Source organism: Gadus chalcogrammus, chromosome 18, assembly GCF_026213295.1.
Source record: "Gadus chalcogrammus isolate NIFS_2021 chromosome 18, NIFS_Gcha_1.0, whole genome shotgun sequence".
Classification (NCBI taxonomy): domain Eukaryota; kingdom Metazoa; phylum Chordata; class Actinopteri; order Gadiformes; family Gadidae; genus Gadus; species Gadus chalcogrammus.
The window spans coordinates 19,924,740-19,948,021 of NC_079429.1; the positions used below are offsets into that span (position 1 = coordinate 19,924,740).

At 43.0% G+C, this 23,282-nt stretch overlaps 2 protein-coding genes across 3 annotated transcripts; one reads left to right on the forward strand and one right to left on the reverse strand.

Moving 5' to 3' along the window:
• The first annotated feature begins 44 nt into the window (after positions 1–44).
• si:ch211-207i20.2 (uncharacterized protein LOC568537 homolog) lies at positions 45–11,007 on the forward strand. Its single transcript, XM_056576456.1, has 6 exons — positions 45–346; positions 4,516–4,624; positions 5,005–5,179; positions 6,149–6,207; positions 7,485–7,590; positions 7,828–11,007. The coding sequence occupies exons 1-6, from the start codon at positions 264–266 to the stop codon at positions 8,916–8,918; spliced, it is 1,623 nt and encodes a 540-aa protein (XP_056432431.1). The 5' UTR covers positions 45–263; the 3' UTR covers positions 8,919–11,007.
• LOC130370904 (complement component C9-like) lies at positions 9,077–17,576 on the reverse strand. 2 transcript variants are annotated; one of them, XM_056576455.1, is made up of 12 exons: positions 17,459–17,576; positions 17,186–17,276; positions 16,200–16,350; positions 15,567–15,720; positions 15,053–15,173; positions 14,801–14,956; positions 14,460–14,700; positions 13,946–14,053; positions 13,487–13,656; positions 12,941–13,175; positions 12,530–12,827; positions 9,077–10,982 (listed from the first exon to the last, which is right to left on the reverse strand). In XM_056576455.1, exons 1-11 carry the CDS (start codon positions 17,530–17,532, stop codon positions 12,577–12,579), a joined length of 1,752 nt encoding a protein of 583 aa, XP_056432430.1. In that variant the 5' UTR covers positions 17,533–17,576; the 3' UTR covers positions 9,077–10,982; positions 12,530–12,576. The 2 variants fall into 2 exon arrangements, with proteins under 2 accessions (XP_056432430.1, XP_056432429.1); XM_056576454.1 differs by lacking the exon at positions 9,077–10,982 and having other exon boundaries at positions 12,243–12,827.
• Positions 17,577–23,282: the final 5,706 nt, after the last annotated feature.

Sequence of the window (23,282 nt, forward strand, 5' to 3'; positions counted from 1 at the left end):
AATTTCAGATGGATTATACAATGCATTGGTATTCACCCGGAAGTAAAACAGTCAATGTCAAGAAATACTTCCGGAAATGGCCGCTGCGATGCATGTTGTAAATAGTTTATTTTGTTGACAGAACGGCGAAGCGCGTTCTGTCGTTCTGCGAAGCGCGTATCGCCTCTATCGGATTGTTTAAATATCATCCACTGATCATCTACGAATCGTTTTCGAGAATATAGTGTAACTCCCGGTCGAGAAAGAGAAGAAAACAACCAAGAATGTCGAACTGTGTGTCGCTGCAGACAAGGCTCGCGTCCGTGATGGAGAGCCTGGTGCGCGCGGCGGTGGCGGCGCTCTGCGGGTATGGAGAACATGACTGAGGCTTAAAGGAACAATGAGGGACATCTAGAGTAACCCCTCAACTAAGCGAAGCATCTTGAGTAACACCTCAACTATGAGGAACATCTAGAGTAACGCCACAACTATGAGGAACAGCTAGACTTAACACCTCAACTAAGAGGAACATCTAGATTCTAGAGTAACGCCTCAACTATGAGGAACATCTAGAGTAACGCCTCAACTATGAGGAACATCTCAACTATGACGAACATCTCGGGTAGCACCTCAACTACGAGGTACATCTAGAGTAACATCTCAACTTAAAGAGGAACATCTGGCCCTCATGTTTGATACCAGTGTGGAAAGAAGCTGAGTGAGCAGGGCCCTTTTCAAAGGGATTCCCTCCGTCATTCACAACCCCTCCTGATGGTCCTCTGCTAGGAGGCCCTTGGATTAGAGCAGGCGCTAGGCTGACCACTGAAACAGTTATCCCACTGTGGTCAACTCAGTGACATCAGTCTAGTTCACGTAGATATTGAATAGTGCACTCATTTTAAGCCAAAATGGTGTTCAACCTAGAAAAACTCAACTGATTAATGTCCTGAGTCAGGAAGAAAAATGTCCAGAAGAATCCCAATAGGGGAAAGTACCCAAATATAGCCCATTCATCATGCCCATAGCCCATATGCCTATTCATTATTTTTCTCACCTGAATATGGATAAATATTAACATTTAGATATCACCATGACGTTGTTGAAATTCTTTGTTAACATGGGCAAACGGTGCATAATCGAATTACGTATGTGCTAATTTGCATAAATACCACTACAGATCTAAACATTGGGTATAGCCAGGTATCAATGTCCGGTAGAATCTTGTTGACATCTTACAGTAAAAGTATAGAGGCAAACAAATGTCACCTTAAGGAGCAGAGATTCAAGTCATTCATTCAAGGGCCACTTAACTGTCAATCAATCGCACTGATGCAGACGTTTCAAGACAAGGGCAGCGCAGGACACCGCATACAAACACACCACACACGCATGGACATGCACGCACACACATGCATGCCAAGCAGCCTGCAGCTCTCTCACACACACACACAGCACGCGCGTACGCACAGATACACCGAACGCACGCACGCACATATACAGTACACCGCATACACACGCACACAAGCCCGACGTGCGTGCTGATGCAGACGTTTCAAGACAAAGGCAGCGCAGGACACCGCATACACACACACCGCACACGCATGCACATACGCACGCACACACGCAGACGTTGAAAGACAACGGCAAAATCGATCTCACATCACGCAATGTCTTGCAATATTGATATCCCCCCCTCCTTCCGTTTGTCTTAACGGCCCCCACGTTGAAAAACTCTCCCAGGTAAGAAGTTCTGTCTAGAGACTTTAGAAATTGCAATAAAAGAAGGCAAGAGACAATTTCTCGCGTCGACAAGCAACGGCAGGTCGTTCATTTTGTCGTAAAAAAAACGTTAAATTCAAACATTGCGCCGACCGGCATATCAACACACAAGTCACCTGATCTTAAAGAGACAGTGTACCCATAAGTAACGCAGAACGAAAACATGTCAACACAGTATGGTGAATTATGTCTATAAAGACTACACTTTGTTGCTCAAATGTAATATTACCCTCCCCCTTGAGCCTCCCGAAATGTCTTTACACTTTGTTGCTCATCTTAATATTACCCTCCTCCTTGAACCTCCCGAAATGTCTTGCGATATTGATATCCCCCCTCCCCCCTGTGGACTGTTTAAGTTGTTTTATTTTTCTTATGTTTTGTGTGTATGCTATGTGTGACTGTAGGCTATTGCTGCCTGTCTTGGCCAGGACACTTGAAGAGATGTTTCATCTCAATGATGATTATTATTTTCAACTAACCAAAAGTAGTTGCCATGCATTTTAAAATGTCAATGCACTATTTATCCCTGACCCTGACCCTAACAGTAAAAGCTATTGAATAATTGATTTGAATGCATTGTATACTACACTTTTCATCGAACAATTACCCCTGTTACCAATAAATGGACTCATTTACAATGTAATCAAATGCTCACACACTAGCTGCTTTCAGACACATGTGTAAATCCTGATATTCTCCTGCTATTCTCCTGATGGGCCGTATGTGTGAATATTTGTAGCCTGAAAATCTCCTGAATAATACTACCCCTGAGGTGGTATTTTCTCTGTAGGAAATGTAAATTACCGTATATATGAATGAGGAGTAGAAAGTCTGGATTTACCACACAACTTCAGTGGGGGTGTTGACGCATCAGCGTGTGATTGAGCCCTGAATGAAAATCATCCTGTTGCCGTTCACTGAAAAATAAGCCATTCGCGGTGAACGCTAAATGATATATTATTATTTTAACAGTCAGCTGAACATTATAGGGTCCCCTCCTTCCACTCCCTGTTTTCTCAGTTAAACACAGAAAGCAACTACATTTGTCCAAGTGTTAGTTATATGTGAAATTAAGCAAGAAAATACGCTCTCTTTGGTAATGTAGTCGTTCGCCACGCCTTTCTTCTTCGTCATTTCTTCTATTTGTCTCTAACTCGTACTCCAATCTTTCATTGATCGATGCTTCTGATTTTGTTGATTCAACGGAATATATGATATTCAACATTTAAGATGATCGCATTGACTTCTGCCCGTTCTTCTGCCTCTATTTTGTCTCTGGTCAAATCAAACCAAACTATAGTGACAGTGGCCACACTTATCCCTCCTCTTGTGAATTTAGACCCTGCGTCATAGTCCACCCCCCTAAACCCCCCGTTGATTCTACTGATGTCCAAACGACATTGATGTCCGCATATAAAGCATTAAGTGTGAATCCCCCTCAGGGTTGTATCTCCCGATATACAAATGCGGCAAAAATATGTGAAAACGGCTTTGAAGTAGAAAATTATTATGCTTGCTTCATTGCACAATGTTATAAAAAATGTTATATGTTGTAACATTATAGGCAAAATGTTATTATATTATGCACTCAGAAATTAGTTTCATTATCGACTGGGGTTTCCACATTATTTCTATGGGTTTAATTGCAACTAGAGGTTGAGTGCGCAATGCTCACACGGATACTCTAGTAATTAATAAAGGCTGGTTTAAAGTTCTTCTTGCCTTTATGTATTAATGCTCATGGGTAGCCTAAATCGGTTCCTTTTATACCTTAACATTAATTATTTTACTGTTATATCAGGGTTCCCGCGGATCCTTAAAAAGTCTTAAATTCATAAATCGAAAAATAAGGCCTTAAATAGCATTAAAAAGTCTTAAATCCATCTTTCAAAAGTCTTAAAAATGTTTACACATGGTAAGTAGGATTTTATGATTGTAATTAGTCTCAAATCTAAAAAAGAATAGTTAATTTTTTTTATATATATATATAAATTAATAGCAGTAATGTTGCGCAATCACGAGAGCGGAACCAAAAAAACATTTGTTTTGCGGCCGTGACTCAGATTCACGTCGTTCAGGTGCGCAAGAGGTCCTTTTTGTTTCTGTCCAAAAAGCATACTGATAGTGGAAATAAGTTCAAATACATTTTTCCACTAGTGTTTATTGTGTCGTTGGTCTTAAATTTCCTTTCAAGTGGCATTAAAAAAGTCTTAAAAAGCCTTAAATTTAACTTTCATTAAGCTGTAAGAACCATGTATATGTCAACAAGATTCAAGAAGACATTTTCACCTGGCTATACCCATTGTTTAGATCTGTTGTGGTATTAATGTGAAACTTTCCCCTAATGGGTTTGTTTTTTTCCTTACTCAGGACATATTGAGGATACAAAATCAGTTGAGTTTGCTTCTGTTCTGTTCTGTGAGAGACTTGTACACAGGTCTCTCATTAACACCATTTGCCTTTCGAAAGGTGAACCCCGGTTACCTTGTTGACTGAATGTATATATTAGGTAGTGTGGTAGAAAATGATTTCGCTGCTTTCCACTATTAATGTATCTATATGATATATAGGCCTGATAATACTTAGTTAATTATAAAAGTTAAAGGTTAATTTCTCCCATAGTAGCCCCTGAAAGGGACATCCGTCTCACTTCACCTTGAGAGAAGAATAATAGTGGTTATGGTAAAAAACGCCTTAATCTTTCAAACCTTGTCCTTCTTGACCTCTCTAAGTGTTGGAGTGTGTGTTTATCCACAGGCTGGCGGAGAGCCGCTCCTGGTCCGCCTCCCCTTGCCACAGGACCCGGGGGGGCCCGGAGGACCCCGACCCCACAGACAAACTCCAGGCAGAGAATCACGTCCAAATGGTATTTTTGACCTTCCATTCTGATTGCATTGGTAAACTGTAAAGAAGAAATTCTTCAGCTTGTCTTTTGAATTGTGTTCCTTTGGCTCATAAGTGAATTCTTGAACTGTACAAATCCCCACTGATTTCATATCATATAAGACTGTCCTAAAAATCAGTTGTCCCAGATTATTCACATATCTGAGGCAGTTATCCAAGCTACTGATACAGATTTATTCAGATTGGTCACGATTGGCTTATTTCTTAAAAGAAGTGGTCCGGGCCACCAGAAACAAACTATTAGATGTCAGCATTATTACTGGTGTACATTAGTAAATATGTCTGTAGAACACAATATTTTCTGTCAAGAATTCATTCCATATGTTTTACCTTTTTTTTCAGTCTAATTTCGCGGCTATTATGGAAACTCTGGGCAACGAGGCGATGGGTAAGATTATGAAGATAGTAGAGGACACCAAATTCTTGATGGAGTTTGAGCAGAGGTCTTTTAAGACATCCCGAGGCAGGAAGCGGCCCCAGATGAGTGTTCTGAACATCCTGTCAGACGGAGGAGTCGGTATGCACAGCCTTCATTTTACCACATTACATTCACACAATGTTGAACCCCTAGAAATCCATTGGCTATGACAGGATCTTGTTGTTCAGACACTAAGGTCTTATTCGTATTCTTGTGTAACGGCTAGAAGAACAACACAGTAACACTGTAAATAATGGCTTGGCAGCTATTATAAATGTACAGTTTACACTGGTAAATACTGTTTCGCCGCTTTATCGCAGTATCAGCATGGCCTTTGTCACTTCAATTATAAATTGTTATAATTGTATATTTGGACATTTTTCATTCTACCGCCAGCGCTTCGATATCCCTTTTCTCCCGGACAAACTTTTCGCTCTCTGCTCCTATAAGGTTGTTAAGGTTACATACTCCTATATCAAACCACTCTAAAGTGATCTCATCATAACAGCTGAGGCCATATAATCCTTCTATGTCAAACAACATACATACCTCTATACGCCACCTATATCAAACCACTCTAAAGTGATCTCATCATAACAGCTACGGTCATATACTCCTATATCAAACCTCTCTAAAGTTATCTCATAATGACTGTTAAGGTCATAGACTCTGGTTACTATTTATTTTCTTACTGGCCTTCCGTCTTCGACAGTGCATTTCCTCGCATGCTCTTGAGTTGCTCTGCTGCGTTGCACTTTGGTAAAAATTTGGCACAATCAACAAACCATATTTTTACCGATTGTGTGAAGTACGCCCATACATTCAGAGCATTGTGTCTTCATGCAAACTTAGGTGAGTTGTGTTTTAAATTACTGCTCAAATGCTGGACATCCAGCCCTGCTCAAAAACCTTTGTTGCTTCAGACCTATTTTAAAAGTGTGTGCGTGTTTATTTTATATCGGCAAACGCCTAAGCCAAACTGTTATATCTGTGATGGGTCAATCGGGTCTGATAAATCTTAATTGTAAACACTAATCAAATCACAAACCTTTCTGATCCCACACACAGAGGCAGAGCATTCCTATGGAGGAACTGCAAAGACTGCAGAGAAAGACCAATGCATCCAGGTAATCACTGATGACCAATACACTTATCCTTAACCTTAAATTATCATCTTGGTTTCCTGTTGATTGCCGTGATGTAGGGCATCAGATTTGCATTTACATTCAGGGCATTTAGGAGACACTTTTATCAAAAGCGAATTACAATGAGTACATTTGTCAGAAGAAAGAGAAACGACAATATACCGCTGTCGGTACATTAAGGATGTTCATAGAACCAAGTGCAAAGCACTTAAAATCACTACGTTAACCCATTCCCCGTATACAACAGAGATAGCTAGGATAAAATGCTACACAATTAAGTAGTATAACTAAGTACAACATACAGTAAGCGCGTAGAAGGGGTGGGAGGGGGTGGCTATGCGGTATAGGTTTATTCTGAACAACTGAGTCTGTTGTCTTTTGCGGAAGCTGGTGAGAGACTCGGATTTGCATTTTACCTAGAATCCATAAACAAATAAACTGATAGTGCTGCTCTAGCGTAGAATAGTTTCCCAGTTACAAATCGACATGGTCGCTTCTAGGGCCCAACCGATTCATCGGCCTGCCGATTTAATCGGCCGATTATAGCCTTTTTGAAAATAATCGGCATCGGCCAAAAAGACGCCGATTACAACCGATTTTTATTTATTTATTTATTTTATTTTTTAATGTTATTGCGCTTAGTATCCTGCAGATTGCGCTCCTACTCGCCTTGCTAACTAACAACTTTAGCTGGAGTAAAAAAGAGGAGATTGAATTTTACCGTACAACATGAAAGCACGCTCGCTCAGGCAGCTGCGCGCCCACCTCACCAATGTACACAAGACGCGTTGTTTGAGCATGTTGTGCCTGTTTTTCTTTAGGTCCCAGGCCATGTTAATTTGTTATACTGTAGACTCTAACGGTGAGACCATACTGCTCAGCACGCACGTGTTAGTCACTGCTCACGAGCGCAGCACATTGGGAGTTAGTTATTTATTTTACATTGTACATTACACTCATTTTTGACTGTAAATGTATTCTAAAACACTCAAAGGTTCTGCATTCAATTCACATATTCGTCAAAAGTGTTTAAAGTATATTTAAGGTATCAAAAACTACGTTTTATATGCTTTTTTTTTTTTTTTTTTTTTTTTTTTTTTAATCGGCCGATTAAATCGTAATCGTAATTTTTCTCTGAAAATAATCGGCATCGGCACTCAAAAATCAATATCGGTCGGGCCCTAGTCGCTTCTGTGTTTTTCGTAACCATGACTCATCATGGCTGTTGGAATGCTTTGACGCCTGCTTCTGCTCTTCAGTCGGTGCACTTCATTGAGGACACAAACCAACCCGAGACCCCGTTTGTCCTTGCCATAAGCATCAAAGATGAACACGGCGCCATGGACCTAGGCGCCATCGTTGAGCGTAAGTTTCTATTAACTAGTCGTATGTTGTTATCGTATCGTGCAAATAATCAATCCTAATCTCTAAAGAAGCCATTTTATGTACTCCCGTTTGGAAGACCCAACCCTTTAGCGGATTGTATCATCTTGAATGTTGCTTTTTGTCTTTCGTCAAACTCTTAGCCTGTGTAAACAGGCTAAGATTCCACGTTTCTCTGTGAGGTCAGTTAAATACAATTGAGCTGTTTCCCTCCCCAAGGAGCTGCAGCCGAGGCCTTTGTCCCCACGGCACCCCCTGACTCCCCGACCATGGACCTCACGCTGCCAGTGTCTGAGCAGGAGCAGGCGGAGAAGGAGTCGGATGAGTCGCATCAGACAGACCCCCTGGGCTCCAGGCCCACCTCCTCCTCCTCCACCTCGGGCAGGAAGAGCTTCGTCTGTACAGAGTGCGGCAAGAACTTCTCCACGCAGAGCAACCTCAAGGCCCACTCCCGCATCCACACAGGGGAGAGGCCCTTCACCTGCGTCATCTGCGCCAAGGGCTTCGCGCACAAGCAGAGCCTCCAGGACCACATCCGCACACACACCGGCGAAAAGCCCTTCGAGTGCCCGCAGTGCGGCAAGTGCTTCGGCAAGCAGGCACACCTCAAGACCCACTCCATCATCCACACGGGCCAGAGACCGTACAGCTGCCCCCTGTGCGGCCGCAGCTTCAATCTGGCGCAGAACCTGACGCGCCACGCGCAGATCCACACGGGCCAGAAGATATTCACCTGCTCGCTGTGCGGCAAGGGCTTCACGCGCTCGGTCACGCTCAAGAACCACCAGCTCATCCACACGGGACAGAAGCCATTTAAGTGCGCACAGTGCGCCAAGAGCTTCCGGCACGCCGTCAACCTCAAGAACCACCAGCGTATCCACACGGGACTGCGTCCGTTCGGCTGCGACCTGTGTGGCAAGACCTTCCGCCAGTCTGTGAACCTGAAGATCCACCAGCGCATACACACGGGCGAGCGGCCCTTTGAGTGCAAGGAGTGTGGCAAGAGTTTCAGCCAGCAGAGCAGCCTGATCTCCCATGGGCGCACGCACTCCGAGGAGCGGCCCTTCCCCTGCCACCTCTGCGAGAAGCGCTTCAACAACGCAAACAGCCTCAAGCTGCATATGCGCGTGCACACGGGAGAGAAGCCGTATAGCTGCGACATCTGCGGCAAGACCTTCAGCCAGGGCAGCCACCTTCGCACTCACAAGCGCCACGTCCACGCCGGCGGGAAGCAGTACATCTGCGACAAATGCGGAAAAAGGTACTCTGACCAGCGCAACCTCAAGCTGCACAAGTGCGTGTACGCTTAGAAGTACAAGTGGACTTGATAAGCAGTGCGTGTACGCCTAGAAGTACAAGTGTGCGTGTACGCCTAGAAGTACAAATGGCCTTGATGAGCGAGAATGTCGGAATAGCAAAACATTTTTAAGCAGAATCCTTATTCTTTATTTTGTGGGGGGGGGTATATTTACAATGATTGAAATGAAAATATTTTCGTAATATATGTTTTTACTGCATTCTTGCACAGCACACTTATTTATTTGAATGTAGCTATACATGATACATAATGTAGTACATGATTGAAAGAGGCTTTGAGAGAAATTGTATTGTGTGGGGTTTGGACTGAAAGTACATATGTGAAAAAAGACTGGAAATTGGGCTTTACTACATGCTGAAGCACACTAGTATTTTGCTCTGAGTAAACGCATTTAAACGCATTGCATTTATAAATCGCCTATGTTTAACCAGTACAAGTCTTTATTCAGAATGCAGATCTTAGTAGGGCTCGAATTAGGGTTGGCCTGAATGCATCATTTCTAGGATCGTTTTCTAAAGTGGTTGGTAATGTGTTCTTTTTATCACGCAAAACAAGAATATCAAAGTCGGTGGCTTTCGGACACACTCATCAGTCTGAGTCAAACTGTCAAAGTGCTACCGGGATATTCAAATTATGTTTGAATATCCAAAACTAAGGAATGATGATTAATCTCATGTTTGGCTGATGATGGCTGCCGACCCCTCCACTGAACCGCCCTCTATATTTTATAACTGGGATATTTGGACAACGTGTTATCTAGCCTTCTGCCTGTAGTTCTCCAAATATGCATGGTTGTTAAAAAAAACTTAACATTTTGCATTCATTATTTTTCCTAAAAACAAAAATAATTTCCTAATACTGATTAGAATATCTGCCTTAAGAACGAATATTCACACCCATCCCAACATCTATACACCTTGTGTTGTATTTCAGGGAAGGGAATCACCAATGAATGAATCGTTGTTTCGTCGTTCAGGTCGAGGACAAAACTCACCCATGGCTATTCAATTACCAATTAAAATATTCTGAAGCAAACCAATCGTGCTTATTTGCCTCATATATCAGATACATTTCATAAAATGGCCATATTTAATTCAATTTAACACTTCTGGATTATTTTGTCTGCAGGTTCGACTACATCATATTACATTTTGCCAAACTATGGACAATTTACAGCTTAATTGTATTAGTATTATTCAACAATAGCACATTTCTCCTGATGCAGTAGCTCCAGGGCCCAGTTTAAAAAAATAAATAAAATCTGGATGTTTTCCCATGTTTTGCTATCCATGATCACCTGATCCATCTTACTTTTATGCCAGAACATTGGATTGGATCGCTGTGATCCAAATACCAAATTTCAGGATAACCAACACCAACTGAATCCACCCTTCCGATGGCATCAGTATAATCCTGTTTTTTGGATCAAATAGATCCCAAACTGAGTACAAAGTTCTGAAAAACCCAAAAGGAAGGTTTGATCCAGATCAAATGTAAAATTGGATTACATGATCTGATCTTAGTTCGGAATCGCTCTTTTGCTCTGGAAAACCCATTTGCAAGATCACTGAGGTCGCTGGAACTTTGAGGGCATAGGTACCGTTATGCATCATATCACCACACGTCCGGTGGTCATCACTGAATTAAGTTTTTGCAAACATTCTGTAAATAAGAGGTCAAATCGCATCAAACAAGAATAAGGCTAAATCTTGGTATTGTAATTTCTTTACAAAAGGGAATGTGAGAGTGACATCACAGGGTGTTATAACGCCGTTGTGAACTCTCCATGTCTAGAGGTCACTGGCTGTGGCGCTCTGGGAGTCAACCGTATGTTCCTGGAATGACGGAGGCTGCAGTTTACTAACTGAAGTTTCATCAATTGTAATCTTTGTTACTGTTGTCTGGCTAGGTATTACTCGGAGAGTGGTGCATTTTCAACACGTGGTTTAATCAGAGACATAAGGCCAACAAGCTTACACTGTGGGGATTCATGAAGCACCTCTCGAACACTGGCCAGCAGGCCCGCCGCTCCCTATACGCGTAGGGCACCAAGTACCTGAGGGGGCACCAAAAATTAAGGTTTGTAAAAACCTTACAAACAAACCCCCCCCCCCCCCCCGCTCATGTAGGGCACCGAAACGGCCAGCAGCGGTCCTGCTGGCCAGAAATCAGTTTATATTTGAAGTGGGTGGAATGATAAGTAAGACGCACCTCCAGGTTCTGATTCACCAGGGAAACCGTTGGTCTGTCTTGGCCAAGACAGACCAAAGGTTTACCTGGTGAATTAGAACCTGTTGAGATAAGTCAGACCCTATGAGCATGGCCTCTTTGCCATTCCATCCGGCAGGATGGACTCAAACCCATACAACTGTGTAGAAGAATAAACTATTCAGGACTGGTGTCGGCACTAGAAATGTGAAATGAGAAATGTAAATTAATTTCCATAAATTTCTAGGACCCTGTTTGTTTTTGGGGTAGATCTAAATGATACTACTTTCTGCCCAACACTACTGATATATTTTTATGATCCACTCTGATCCTGGCATAATTAACCGTGTTGTCACAATAACGAATCATTGATACGTTATTTAGTCATAACATTAACTAGATAAAAGCATTTTCTTCGATACTCGATGTAACAAGTTATCTATATATATTTGTCATAACAAGTCATGACAAAAGTGGTAAATAAAACACCACCCAAGGCAGATTCATCGTAAATCAATGACAATGGGGAAGCCCTCGATGTTGTTTCACCCAGAGCTGAGAAACCTAAAGAAAAAAAGCCCCAAAAATGGTGTAGCACTAGCCAATGTTTGCATTGGAGCGCTGCCCCTTTTCACCACAGTTGTCCTATGCAACATGTAGTTCTGTCTCTTTCTCAATGCACTTGAGAAAGAGACCGTAGTGAGACCGACCGTAGTGAGACCGCCTTTTTTCATGTCAGTAAAGCTAAAAAAGCCTGCAAATGTTGTTTCTGAGAATTCTTTCAAGTTTTTTCTCGCTGCTAATTTAATGCTGAATAACTGCTTACTAAAAGGTTTAGGCCTACATTGTGCAATAGAGTGCTAAATGATAATACAAGGTACAAATTCTGGGCTCATTTTATAATCAATTCATGTAATCATATATCATAATCTAATATATATAATATAATCGTTTTCTTTTATCACAGACACCACACAGATATATTGGTAGGTGTTATTTTCTTTACCTTGAAATGTCGAAACATGTCAAGGTAAAGAACCACTACCTATATATGTGTCTGTGATAAAAGAAAACTATAAATATTTATCTCAAGTGTAGAAACAATTAATGCATTACAACTATTTATTGGATTGCTGGGTCAGCAGCACTGTCTCGTAATTAGCCAAAGTTCCACATCAGTAATGGGATTCTGGACAATTTATACAACATCCTGCACGAATAGGCCCTTGTGATGAGGTGGCCAGTGTGGTGTCTTGCTTTTTGGCAACTTCAAAATTGTTTATTGTGCTGAGTATAGCCATGGGTTATTCTGTTTACACTAGGATAATTAGCCAGATCTTATGCCTGAAATGTCACTTCCCAGTTGATGGTCTGTCTTATCGATAGGGGCCTCACCGATAATAGATCGCAAATATTAAGCTTGACCCTTTGCGTTATAGCTCTCAACACCAATCAGTCTCAGCGTCCGGTCCACTGCAGACGCCTCCAGGTGGCAGACCCTCCACGTTACACGCTCGGCTTCTACTTCGTTCCCCACCGCTGCAGGTTGACCAGCCCGACCAACACGCCCAGTTAGCCTCATGTAGCACAGTGGGGCTGGGCACACTTGGGGGCCGAACACTGGGACATGGCACACTGGGTCGCTGCACACTGGGGGGGCGAACACTGGGGCGTGGCACACTTGGGCGCGGCTCTGAGCAACAAAGAAAACAGGACTATATTGACAACTTGGACAGAAATCACAAATTTGGTGGGACAGAAATCTGATTGCTAAAGATGCATTTTGGAATAATTCCTGGAACTTACCCTTCCTGGGCTTTTTATCGGCTTCATGGTTCTGGCAGGCCAAGCCTTCATAACCAAGTATGCAAAAACAACTACAAAGGCCATCTATCAGGACAAGTGTACCATTGTTGTGGCACGGTCTACACTTGCACATGCTGTACTCTGCCACATAGTCTGCCAGCGCAGCCTTCATGTTGGATATCTTGGTGTTAGCCTCCGGCAAACCCAGGGGAAATACATTATAGATCGGCTCTCGCTGAAACCAAACAATGTCAAAGCATTTTTCATTGTGTGTGAGATAACAGAAAAGGGCTATGATTGTCATGTGTGCTATTAGTTGACACTTTTATCCAGGGTGAAAGTTTTCTTTTCCTTTTTTTTCTTCTTTTTTTTTATTGCAGTGAATCAGAAGCAAGTAATTAAGAAGCAGGTCGGGCTTAAGGCATCATGCCCAAAGATGCCGACAGGTAAGGCCATGTACATGTACCCATTACTTTTCAGCTGGGTGTCCAACATTACTACACTATCCTGCCCCAGTTTAAGTCAAAAGATTAGTCGTGGTTGTACCTCACTGTAGAGCAGACTAGGGTGATTTGCAATAGACCTCGCCCAGTTTTGGTAGGTCGCGGCGCTCATCTGTCCGTCCCTGCTAATTCTGGCTTTCATGGCTGAAACAATCTCCGGATCGCCTCCTTTGACTGAGATGAGCACTTTAACCACCACAGCATTCCCCTCAACTGGATGAGGTCAAAAGGCAAAGTTTAAGGACTTGTTGGTTAGCATGGAAGGTTTACCATTTAATTTGAAATTTAAAGCCATTCCACCAGTAATTTAGCATGCATTTTAATTAAAAGTTGGTTTCATTCATTAGAGAGTAAGTAGGGGTCATTAAGAACCAAAGATGCCTACAGGTAGATTAATATGATTCAAACACAACTGTAGGCTGTCAAACAAAGTAACAGTAACTGTTCTGGCCCCAATCATCATATCAAGCATCCTAATTACAATAGTTTGAAAAAGGCAGACCTTTGTTGAAGAAATTACAAGAACTGGTCTTAGCATTTCCTGTTGCACCAACTCCAAGGTTGAAGCCAAAGTCTTTGAGACATTCTAGAAGGGCTGCATCTGTCAAATCTGTCATATAAGTACATAACACCAAATCATTGACAAATAATGAAAACCAAATAAATTACATTATTCAACAATTTCCCATAGATGGACTACCTAAGATGCAACCACAAAACAATGCTGCTAGCTTCAACATGTGTGTTAAAGGTCCAGTGAGTAAAATGTAGTAGCAACTAGAGGGGAGGTTGCACAATACAACCAACTGAATCCCCCTCCCTCACATCTCCTTCTCCAATGAATAGTGTTCCTTCCAAGTCTGTTCTGCAAATGCTACTCGCTCCGATGTTGAAATCCTTGTCATGTTTCAGAATGTGTACTGAAGAGGTAGCTAATTTATGGAATAGGGTAGTTTAAGTGTTTACTTGACATTGCTAATGTGTTAACGCCATAAAGCGTCTACTAGGTGACTTACTTCTCTGCATGATTTCGTTGACGTTGAGAACGTAGATTAGATTGTACTCCCCTCCAAGCTTTCCGCTGCGAGTGTAATGCGTTCCGTAGTCTTCGATGAAGTTGAAATAGGAGCCCTTGTCATACTCGACGGGCAGAGACTTCACGTCCTTAGTGAAACCGTCGGCCACTCTGAGATCACGGGGTCTCAGTCTGTAGGTGGCCCACTGCAATTTGCCGTCAAACCGCACAAACTTCTTGCTCTAGGTAAACAGAAGAAGTATATTCTAACTACAAGCATAAGCTAGTATAAGCTAACTAATTATTTTTTATCATTGGTCTTGAATCCTCTTTCAAACGTACCTCAAGAGCGAGTGTCTCATTTCTACTGGACGTCTCCAAGAGAGGGTTGGATCTGATACTCAGTCCACCGTGGTAAGCAGTTCCAGACAGAAGTTCAAGAACAAGTTGGTGGCTGCTTTCATAGATATCGCTTGTAACTTTTTTATCTGAATGAGTCTGAAAAAAATACTCAAATTGTAATGTCATACACGTTATACCCACATATTCGGTTTTTGTATTTACTTTGGCCTATTAACCTTAATATTTACTAACCTCCAAGTTAAACCCTGCAACATTCCAGGGAAGTCGGATACCCGATGCTATCTGACAGACTCCACCAAAGTAGCCATTGTAGAAGACCGTCTTCGGAGGTGTTGAACCCAAGATGTTGATTCTGATGCATGGAGACTTTGGCTAGGTTCTTGATAGAAATATCATGTTCTCTAAACACAAACATTGAAGTCTACACAAGGTGGCAGGATATGTGGGCTAGTAGCCATCTCTTCTGGTAGCATCCCTTCACTTCTACCTGCTCAGTAATAACATGTACCTAAAATGCATTGCAAGTTATCTCTTTTCTTGGTCAAAAACGTTTGTTTTCCCAAAATAATAATATTGAGAGATTACAGCAACATCATACTTCCATTTCATTATAGCTCATATGTTTGGTTGGATCCCCAACGAGATATCTAAATATCCCTCAACGAGTTTCTCCCAACCCAGACACTTTTGTTTCAAAGTCTTCTTTTTTTGTAAAGTTCATATCAAGATGGCTGAAGCAGCTCACCCCTGTCCCATTGCAGCCCTCCAACCGTCGCCGGGGGTCTCCTCTGTCCTTGTACTGCAAGGTTTCCGGGACATTCTGTCACAAGCATCCTCGTCGATTTGATCCTCACAGTCAAAGTCATGATTGCATACCAGTCTCTGTTTTATACAAGCGCCTGTAAAGAGAGGGAAAGCCATGGAAGAGAGAAAGCCCTGATTGCATTTTGGGGACCGACAACAGAGATCGGAACCCCATCAGATAACAGTGAGGTGTTGGTTAGTGCCAGGTGTTTTCCATTACTTATCCTGTCTTGACATTTACATTTAGGGTATTTTGTTGACGCTTTTAACCGAACCGACTTACAACCTTTCATTCACACATTCACACACCGACGGCGGAGTCAACCACGCAGGGCGACAGAAAGCTCTTCAGGAGGAGTCAGGGTGAGGCGTCTCACTCAGGGACTCCTTGACACTCAGCTAGGAGGAGCCGGGGATCTAACCAGCGACCTTTGGTTGCTAGTAGGCCAAGAGCTTGACAGTTGCTGGGCTTACAAGGATGGTGCGGAAGAAATGTTGACGTTTATGTTTTGATTTGAGAGAGATATCCTAGTGTGATTAATCAACTCTTATTATTTTGAAGGTAAACCGTTACCTGAGCCACACTGAAAGTGTGCAGCAGGGCAGCCGGTGGTTGCCGTTGGTGCGCATGTGACTTCCGTGATGCACTCCGCGCTCTCACTCAGCGACTCTCTGCACGGCTGGCCCCTAAACTGCCCAAATTCTTCAATGCCTCGGGAACGTTGCTGAAAGGCGTGGAGCAACGCATAGAGACAGTCAGGTCCGCAGAACAAAAGACAGACAGACCAGAGCAAACATGCAAAAGCGCAGGTTGTTGTAAATGATAGACTAGTTTGTAATCTAGGTTAGTATGATTTTATACAGTGTCAGTGTTTTTCAAACTGGTTCAGGACCAAAAGTTGGCCACGGCAGGGGACCCAGTGCATTCTGGGATAGCCACAGAAAAGCAAATATATGAATTATTAAGTGTATTTTGGATGACCAAGTCTGCTCTTGTCACAATCCGCTCCTGGCTTTCCGTCCTACTGCCATCTCTGTACTGTCATAATCCGCTCCTGGCTTTCCATCCCATTGCCAGCCATGCCAGTAATTTTCCGGATCACCTGCCTGCCACTCCCACCTCATCAGTGCAACCACCTTCACCTGTGTTCCCTTACCTTATTTAAACCCACTCCTTCCACTCTGCCAGATTGTCTTAGCAGCATAAAATGCGCTCTAGTACCATTTCCCGGATTGCTTCCTTGGCTTCGACCCCGCTTGTCCCTGACCCGTCCTCATCGTTCCTGCCTTGGTAACCTGAAAAGCCTTCTGTCCCTGACCCCTCTGCCTGCTCGCCCCTTGTCTGTCTCCATAAATCTTGGATTCACGTTTTGGACAAAAAACTGAACCGTTCCAATGCTGGTCTTGGTCTGTGCTGTTCTTGGGTCCAACCTCATGCCCCATTACAGCTCTAGGTTTCTTCTCTTTATGCTGTCAGCAGTTAGACAGTTATGGGGATAACCCTAGCTAGCAATAGCAATGCATTGAATTGCCACTCTGCTACAGCTTAGATAGACTCACCCTCTCATTGGTGCATGGATCACACAGAGTCCAGGCCGACCAACTGCTGTAGAGACAATCCACTGGTTGTGGTTCAGGATGCTGCACCCGCCTGAATATAGTTATCATACTTACAATTAATTATTGTCCAATGCATCTACTATTGCTGATATGATTGGTAATGAGGGTGTCATAGCAGAGCACACAGGACGGTAATATAATTCTAAATGAGATGCAAAACATGAAATCATTAAAAAGTACGAAGAATATACAAAATAAGAGAATGAAACATACTTTCCGTGGCCAAAGCAGGTCAGTGTTAAACACAGGCCATAGAAACGCAACAGCAAAGCATTCCCTGCCTTCATAGTGAGGCTATGGATATGTAGTTTGGCATAAATGGTGTGGAAAGACTGTCCGAACTCACCCTTATATACGATTTCCCTGGCAATGATTTATCCAAAATAAAGTCAACAAAGTCTCTAAGGTCAATAATGCAGATTGCTGATGCAGCATGCATTCTTCTGGAAACGTGTGTTTAAAAAAAATCTCTTTCAAAATGAAAGTTTGAAGTAAATGTTTGCCAGGACTGGTGCTAAATATATATATAAGTGGCAGACGGAATTCAAATGTGTGTGAATACACTTAAGTGTGTGAGCTTCAGTTATGAATACGATAAGATACGAAATTGTGTATTTATTCATAAAAAAGATTATAATATTAATTTACTTGCAATGTAATGTCTTTAACACAAGGACCCTTATTCGTCTATTTTGAGTATTTATTTTGAATCCGGTTCGGTTAGTTTTCATCAGAGGTTACCTGTTAGTTCAAATGTGTTATGCAATAACATTTACCAGAAGGGAATGCAAATATTGAAGAAGCGGGGATAATACGTTTGGCTTCAGTTTATGACAGAGCTTCCAAACATCCAAGGCTGCGTGGGACTGGTGTTCCGGGGATTTGAGGAATGTCCTTGGACTGAAGCTCCTGTCAATTATGGACAGATTATTAGTCTGGGTAAATAATGTTTAAATTTGAAGATGGTCCTCCTTGTCTTCTACAGGCCATTAGACAAACCCCAATACCTAATACAAGTAGTAATATAAATAATAATTATGATAATACAAATAATGAGTTCTCTTTTTACTGCTTTGATTAATAAAATATTGAATACGTTCATGTTCAGTATTAAATTAACAAATAAAAAGCCTATAATACAGAGATTTTATTTACCTACCAACAGTGTTTGTCAGTGATTATTTTAAAGCTAGAGTTCTAGCGATCTCTAGTGGTTGTCTGGGGAAATACAAGTCCTTTTGAGCAGCGGTTGATGTGTGCTGATGTGAGGGTCGGTAGTAGCCTGGGCCCAGTTTCCCGATAACGATGGATCTTCGCTCGTACGATCATTCTCCCGATGGATCTTTCGAACCATCGTTCATTTCTTTGGAGCGTTTCCCGAAACTCCTCTTAACATGAACGCGCATTCTCTGCACTCAGTGGCGGTTTTAGGTACGGGCGAACCAGGGAGCCGCCCGGGGCGGCATATTTGTGGGGGGCGCCAAATCACATGGGGGGCGCCACGAGCTGCAGAAAAAAAATTACGACATAACATTGTGTGGGGAATAGGTATTTTGGCGCCCCCTCTGGCTGCAGGCGCACACCTGCTCGTTGAGAAGGTGCCATGCACAGACGGATTGAAACCCCCACTGAAGTCCGTAGGTTCACGATACAAACACTGGCTGCACTCACGACGTTCGTAGGATTGTACCTATCCACTGACATGGTGCTGAAACGGGGTATACGCAGGGGGAGACGCAGGAATGTCGCAGGAAAATGGGGTTAAAAAGGGTTAAAATATCTCCCCATCAAGGCCAACCGCAGAGTAGCCTACGAAAAGAATAGATTGCAATAATATGAATGCTAAAGATATTAAAACACAATTGATTAGGCCTAGGCCGACATATATATCAGTCCTAATCCTGAACGCACTGTGCATACATTCATTCACGGCATTTCCCCCCCTGAAATAATTCCATATTACAAAAATCAAAAATAGCTTGTGTAACAACTACATTTATCTTAATGTGCTGATTTTTTAAACATATATTTTGCCCAGCAAGAGAGCCGACTTTATCTGATTCCGCATAAGGTTGCATTGATTGGCTTTCTAGTATAGAATATTTGTAGACATTAAAAATGCAACGTTCCATTCATACATTATCATTCAAACGCGGCTATTGCTGACCCGATTAGGAGAGCTTGGTCTAGATCCTGCCCATATTGTTGGGCAGGATGAAGTAGGCTATATGCAGGGTTTGAGTTATGATTCTATCTCTGAGGGTGTCTCTTAAAGTTGTTGACGGTGGGGGGAGACATACCGGCCTTGCGCTGAATTTTGACAGGGGGGGGGGGGGGGGCGATATAGGACGTAAATATGGGCTATTATGACACGGCTCTTCTCAAATGCCGTGGAACGCTCCGTTGCATGGGCCCTTTCACAACAAGGCCAGCTTCTTCGGTTGCTTAGCGACGTCAACGTCTTTGGCTAACTATTTCTCTGCTGATCAACTAAGCCCCTTCAGGTCGAAGCACCTCCGTTTCGCGCACGCCCGGCGATTTCACCTTCTTATCTCAAGTTTCCTGTGTAAAACCGAGGGGGTTAAATCCCCCGTTCGACACGGCGCGGGGTTTCTTGTTTCACTGGGGAAGGCGGGGCTGTGCACGGAGTCTCTGACCTCTTTAGAATAATTTGTATTATTGCATACTCCCGAATGTTTTCATTTATTATGAATGAAGACCCCCGCATGCAATAATGAGTTCACTCAATAGTAGGCTAACGATGCTCTTAGCGTCCTACGAGTACCCTGGAGCACTCGTTAGCTACCAGCGTTTTCACGACATTCGTTACCAACGATGCTTTCGGGAAACGGAGTGAAAACTGTACGATGCTCGTACGACGCACTTCACGATCTACTTAGGCTAACGGTGCTTTCGGGAAACTGGGCCCAGGTCCTACCAGACCATCGTACTTCATTTCATTTGTACAGAAGGTCTGGAACTGCTCAATTGACAAACGTTCACTTACTTGGAGGCGGGTGTCTGTAGAAGTTTTAAAATGATTGGATCTGCCCAGTGCCACTCTGGATCTGCCTTAACCAATCGCATCGCGTTTGGTCGTGACGTATCGTATGTCATGCGACGGGACCTGCCGCAAAACACGTTTCGCACACGTGCAGGCTGTACACAAACAAAACAAGATGAAGCGTGAAGATGTCTCTGAACGATAGCTGCAGGTTTTGTTTATCTGATGTTAGAGTTCAAGGAACAGTTGTACATTCTAAATTAATATTCAACAGTTAGGACAGAGATAATGTTTGTGGTCAACTGTCGACGCTGGGTCTTGCATTGACTGACTGACTGACTACTCATCTCTGACTCCAACTGAAACTGGCGCGCGACCTAGACGTCATCGTTCTCAGCCACTCCCTCTGTTCGCTGATTGGACCGCCAGAAATCGGGTTGACATGGAACGCATTTACATTAAGCAGACCCAGACCTAGTACTGAAGTTAAATGAAAATTGAGCGGAAGTAGGTAGGTGGGCGGCGCCAGGCTAGGTCGGTAGCACAAAAAGTTTGAAATGGTTAAAGGCCCACTATGCAACTTCGGGCATTTCTTCGCTGTTTTCTTGGTTTTGGCACGCACATTTCTCTACACAGCGCCCCCTACAGCTTCGTAGTAGATATTTTACAACACTGTCGTAACAACTCGTTGACGACCCTTCCCCATGCACTTCTACGCAAGCCATGTGCATTTGTTTTCAAAGAACCCGGCGAATGCGTGGAGCCATGTCCGAAGTAGATGTTCATAAAGTGTAGGCGAAGGTTATACATTTTTAAAAGGGTGTATTTGTATTGCAATAAACATAAATCCATCCTTTTTTATAGTTCACGGGGAGAATTTATATCCTAGATTATAATTGTTTTATCTTAGGTTGAACAGAACAATCAGTGTAAGAGTGTTGGCCAACATAATAATCTAAATAAACAAGAACCTGGATTCGGGGATTCAGTCTATCTGCGGGACGAGACAGACGAACAGCCAAACACCCATGGAAACAAAGATGTTTATATGGTTGCAACCAAGCAAGCTAGAAACATACAGGGCTCACAACAAAACGGTCGAGAAAACAATTTTTACAGGGCTCACAACAAAATGGTTGAGCAAACACATTTTTACAGAGACTATCAATATCAAGAATACCACGAAGACAAAGTTCACCCAAGGGTACTTTCAATTTCAAAAGCACCACGGCCAAGTCGGCGTCTGATTTGCAGTCTTCTTTTTCTTTCAGTTCACACTATTCCTGAAAAGCTTGCCCAACGTTTACTTGTGTCTGGCCTCTCTGTCGGTCAGTCTCCCTTTTCTCTTCTTCTGTTCCTCCGACATTGGGTTTCTCTGTCTCTTTTTAGTCGGCTGATCTATGTTGAATGTAACAATCCCTTAAGGCGGCTGCATGCTTCAGCGTTGGTGTTACGTTGTTGCGCAAAATTTACTCAAAGCAATTCATGCTCCCTTTTAGGTTGCGCGTGTTGCGCGTGTTGCCAAGCAATTTACCGCCAGAACAGTAGGTGGAGTAATATGTGGAGGAAAGTTTTTCGTTGAAGACGAACCTCTAACCTCGAGAATGACGTCTTTGTCTGTGGGAGTCGTTGGTTTGTTTATGTGCCAGATCGTGTTCTCCCAGAGCCCGTCTCATATTAGACATTCTCTGGTTCTCCCCATACACAGTGAATGATGGCAACAGACAGAGGAACAGGGGTGATGAAGTTGTTGATCATTGGGGTTGTATAAATGTGCATATCTCTCTACATTTTAAAACGACATAATGTGTTGGCAGCAAAGTTAACTTCACTTCAGGTTAATGCTTTTGTATATGAGCCTTCCGGGTGATACTCCAGACAGGAAGTAGTAACCAGACCAGCAAACCAATCACAGCCTTGCAGGCTGGGCGGCTCGCGTAAAAGCTTACGTAAAAAATGACGCAAGTCTAGAAAAATCGCCCGACGCACGCAAGACGTGAGAAGTCGCGCAAGGGCGCGCAAGGGCCTCTTGCGCTTGCGCTTACGCTTACGTAACCGAGCATAAACCAGCCTTTAGTTACTTGTGTTTATATCGAGCCGGTTCCGTGTTTGGGGGTCTGTGGCGTAAAGCAATTCGTTACTTCGCGAGACCCGAGACTCCCGCGAGAGTGGGCGGCGGGTCGCCGGCAGAAACATATTCCTTTTCTCCGCCAAGATGCGCAAGGGGGAGTCGAAACAACGAACAATCGAACAAAAATGTATAATGGAACCATCGCAATGACTCTTAGCCTGTTAAATGAAGGTAGATCAAGCCAAAAAAGTTGCATAGTTCCCCTTTCACTCGTGTCTGATCTCTTTTCTGGTCCATTCTTCTTTTGTTCCACCGACAGTCGCCTCTTGGGTCCCTTATCAGTCGATTGATCCATGATGAATGCAACAATTGCCTCGCAACTGGCTGTATATATCTAGCCGGTGCCATGTTTGGGTGTGTGTCTGTGCCGTAAAGCATTTTCGAAACTACAATCTGACTACATTTTCGAGGCGAGATTGGATACTTCTGCTGCGTCCCATCCGGATTGGGTCGGTCCGCACAGAGCAAGTTGCATATGCGCTTTTTCCTTGGAGAGGTGACATGGGGCAATGACACACCCACCAAACGACCCAGAAATGGTTGCAGAACCATCAGAATAACTCTCAACCAGCATAATTAAAGTAATTTTGGCTAAAAAAGTTGCATAGTGGGCCTTTAAGTGTAGGGTGAGGGAGAGTACGTTTTGGTAGAAGGCCTGAAATGGAAGTTAGATTTCAGAAATTTAGGAGACTTTTTTTTTTCCACAAAGATAATTGCAAAAATAAACGGGACATCAACTGCAAGTGGGGGTCTGGAATTATGCCCACAAGTAGGTGTCGGATTTTAGGAATTTAACCCAATACTTTCCACTGGGAGTTGCACGGATCGCTTAATTAACTGAACCGTATCGCCAAAGTGTTTCTTATATTTGTTCTCATCTCTAGACCTGACATTTTCTATGA

Bases quoted from the DNA above. Each gene is read 5' to 3' on its own strand.
- si:ch211-207i20.2 (XM_056576456.1), top strand. From the start codon at position 264: ATGTCGAACTGTGTGTCGCTGCAGACAAGGCTCGCGTCCGTGATGGAG. The intron at 6,208-7,484 runs GTAATCACTGAT...TCTGCTCTTCAG, and splicing joins AGAAAGACCAATGCATCCAG to TCGGTGCACTTCATTGAGGA. The intron at 7,591-7,827 runs GTAAGTTTCTAT...TCCCTCCCCAAG, and splicing joins CCTAGGCGCCATCGTTGAGC to GAGCTGCAGCCGAGGCCTTT.
- LOC130370904 (XM_056576455.1), bottom strand. From the start codon at position 17,532: ATGAAGGCAGGGAATGCTTTGCTGTTGCGTTTCTATGGCCTGTGTTTA. The intron at 17,277-17,458 runs GTATGTTTCATT...AACTATATTCAG, and splicing joins ACCTGCTTTGGCCACGGAAA to GCGGGTGCAGCATCCTGAAC. The intron at 15,721-16,199 runs GTAACGGTTTAC...CTCTCTTTACAG, and splicing joins ACACTTTCAGTGTGGCTCAG to GCGCTTGTATAAAACAGAGA.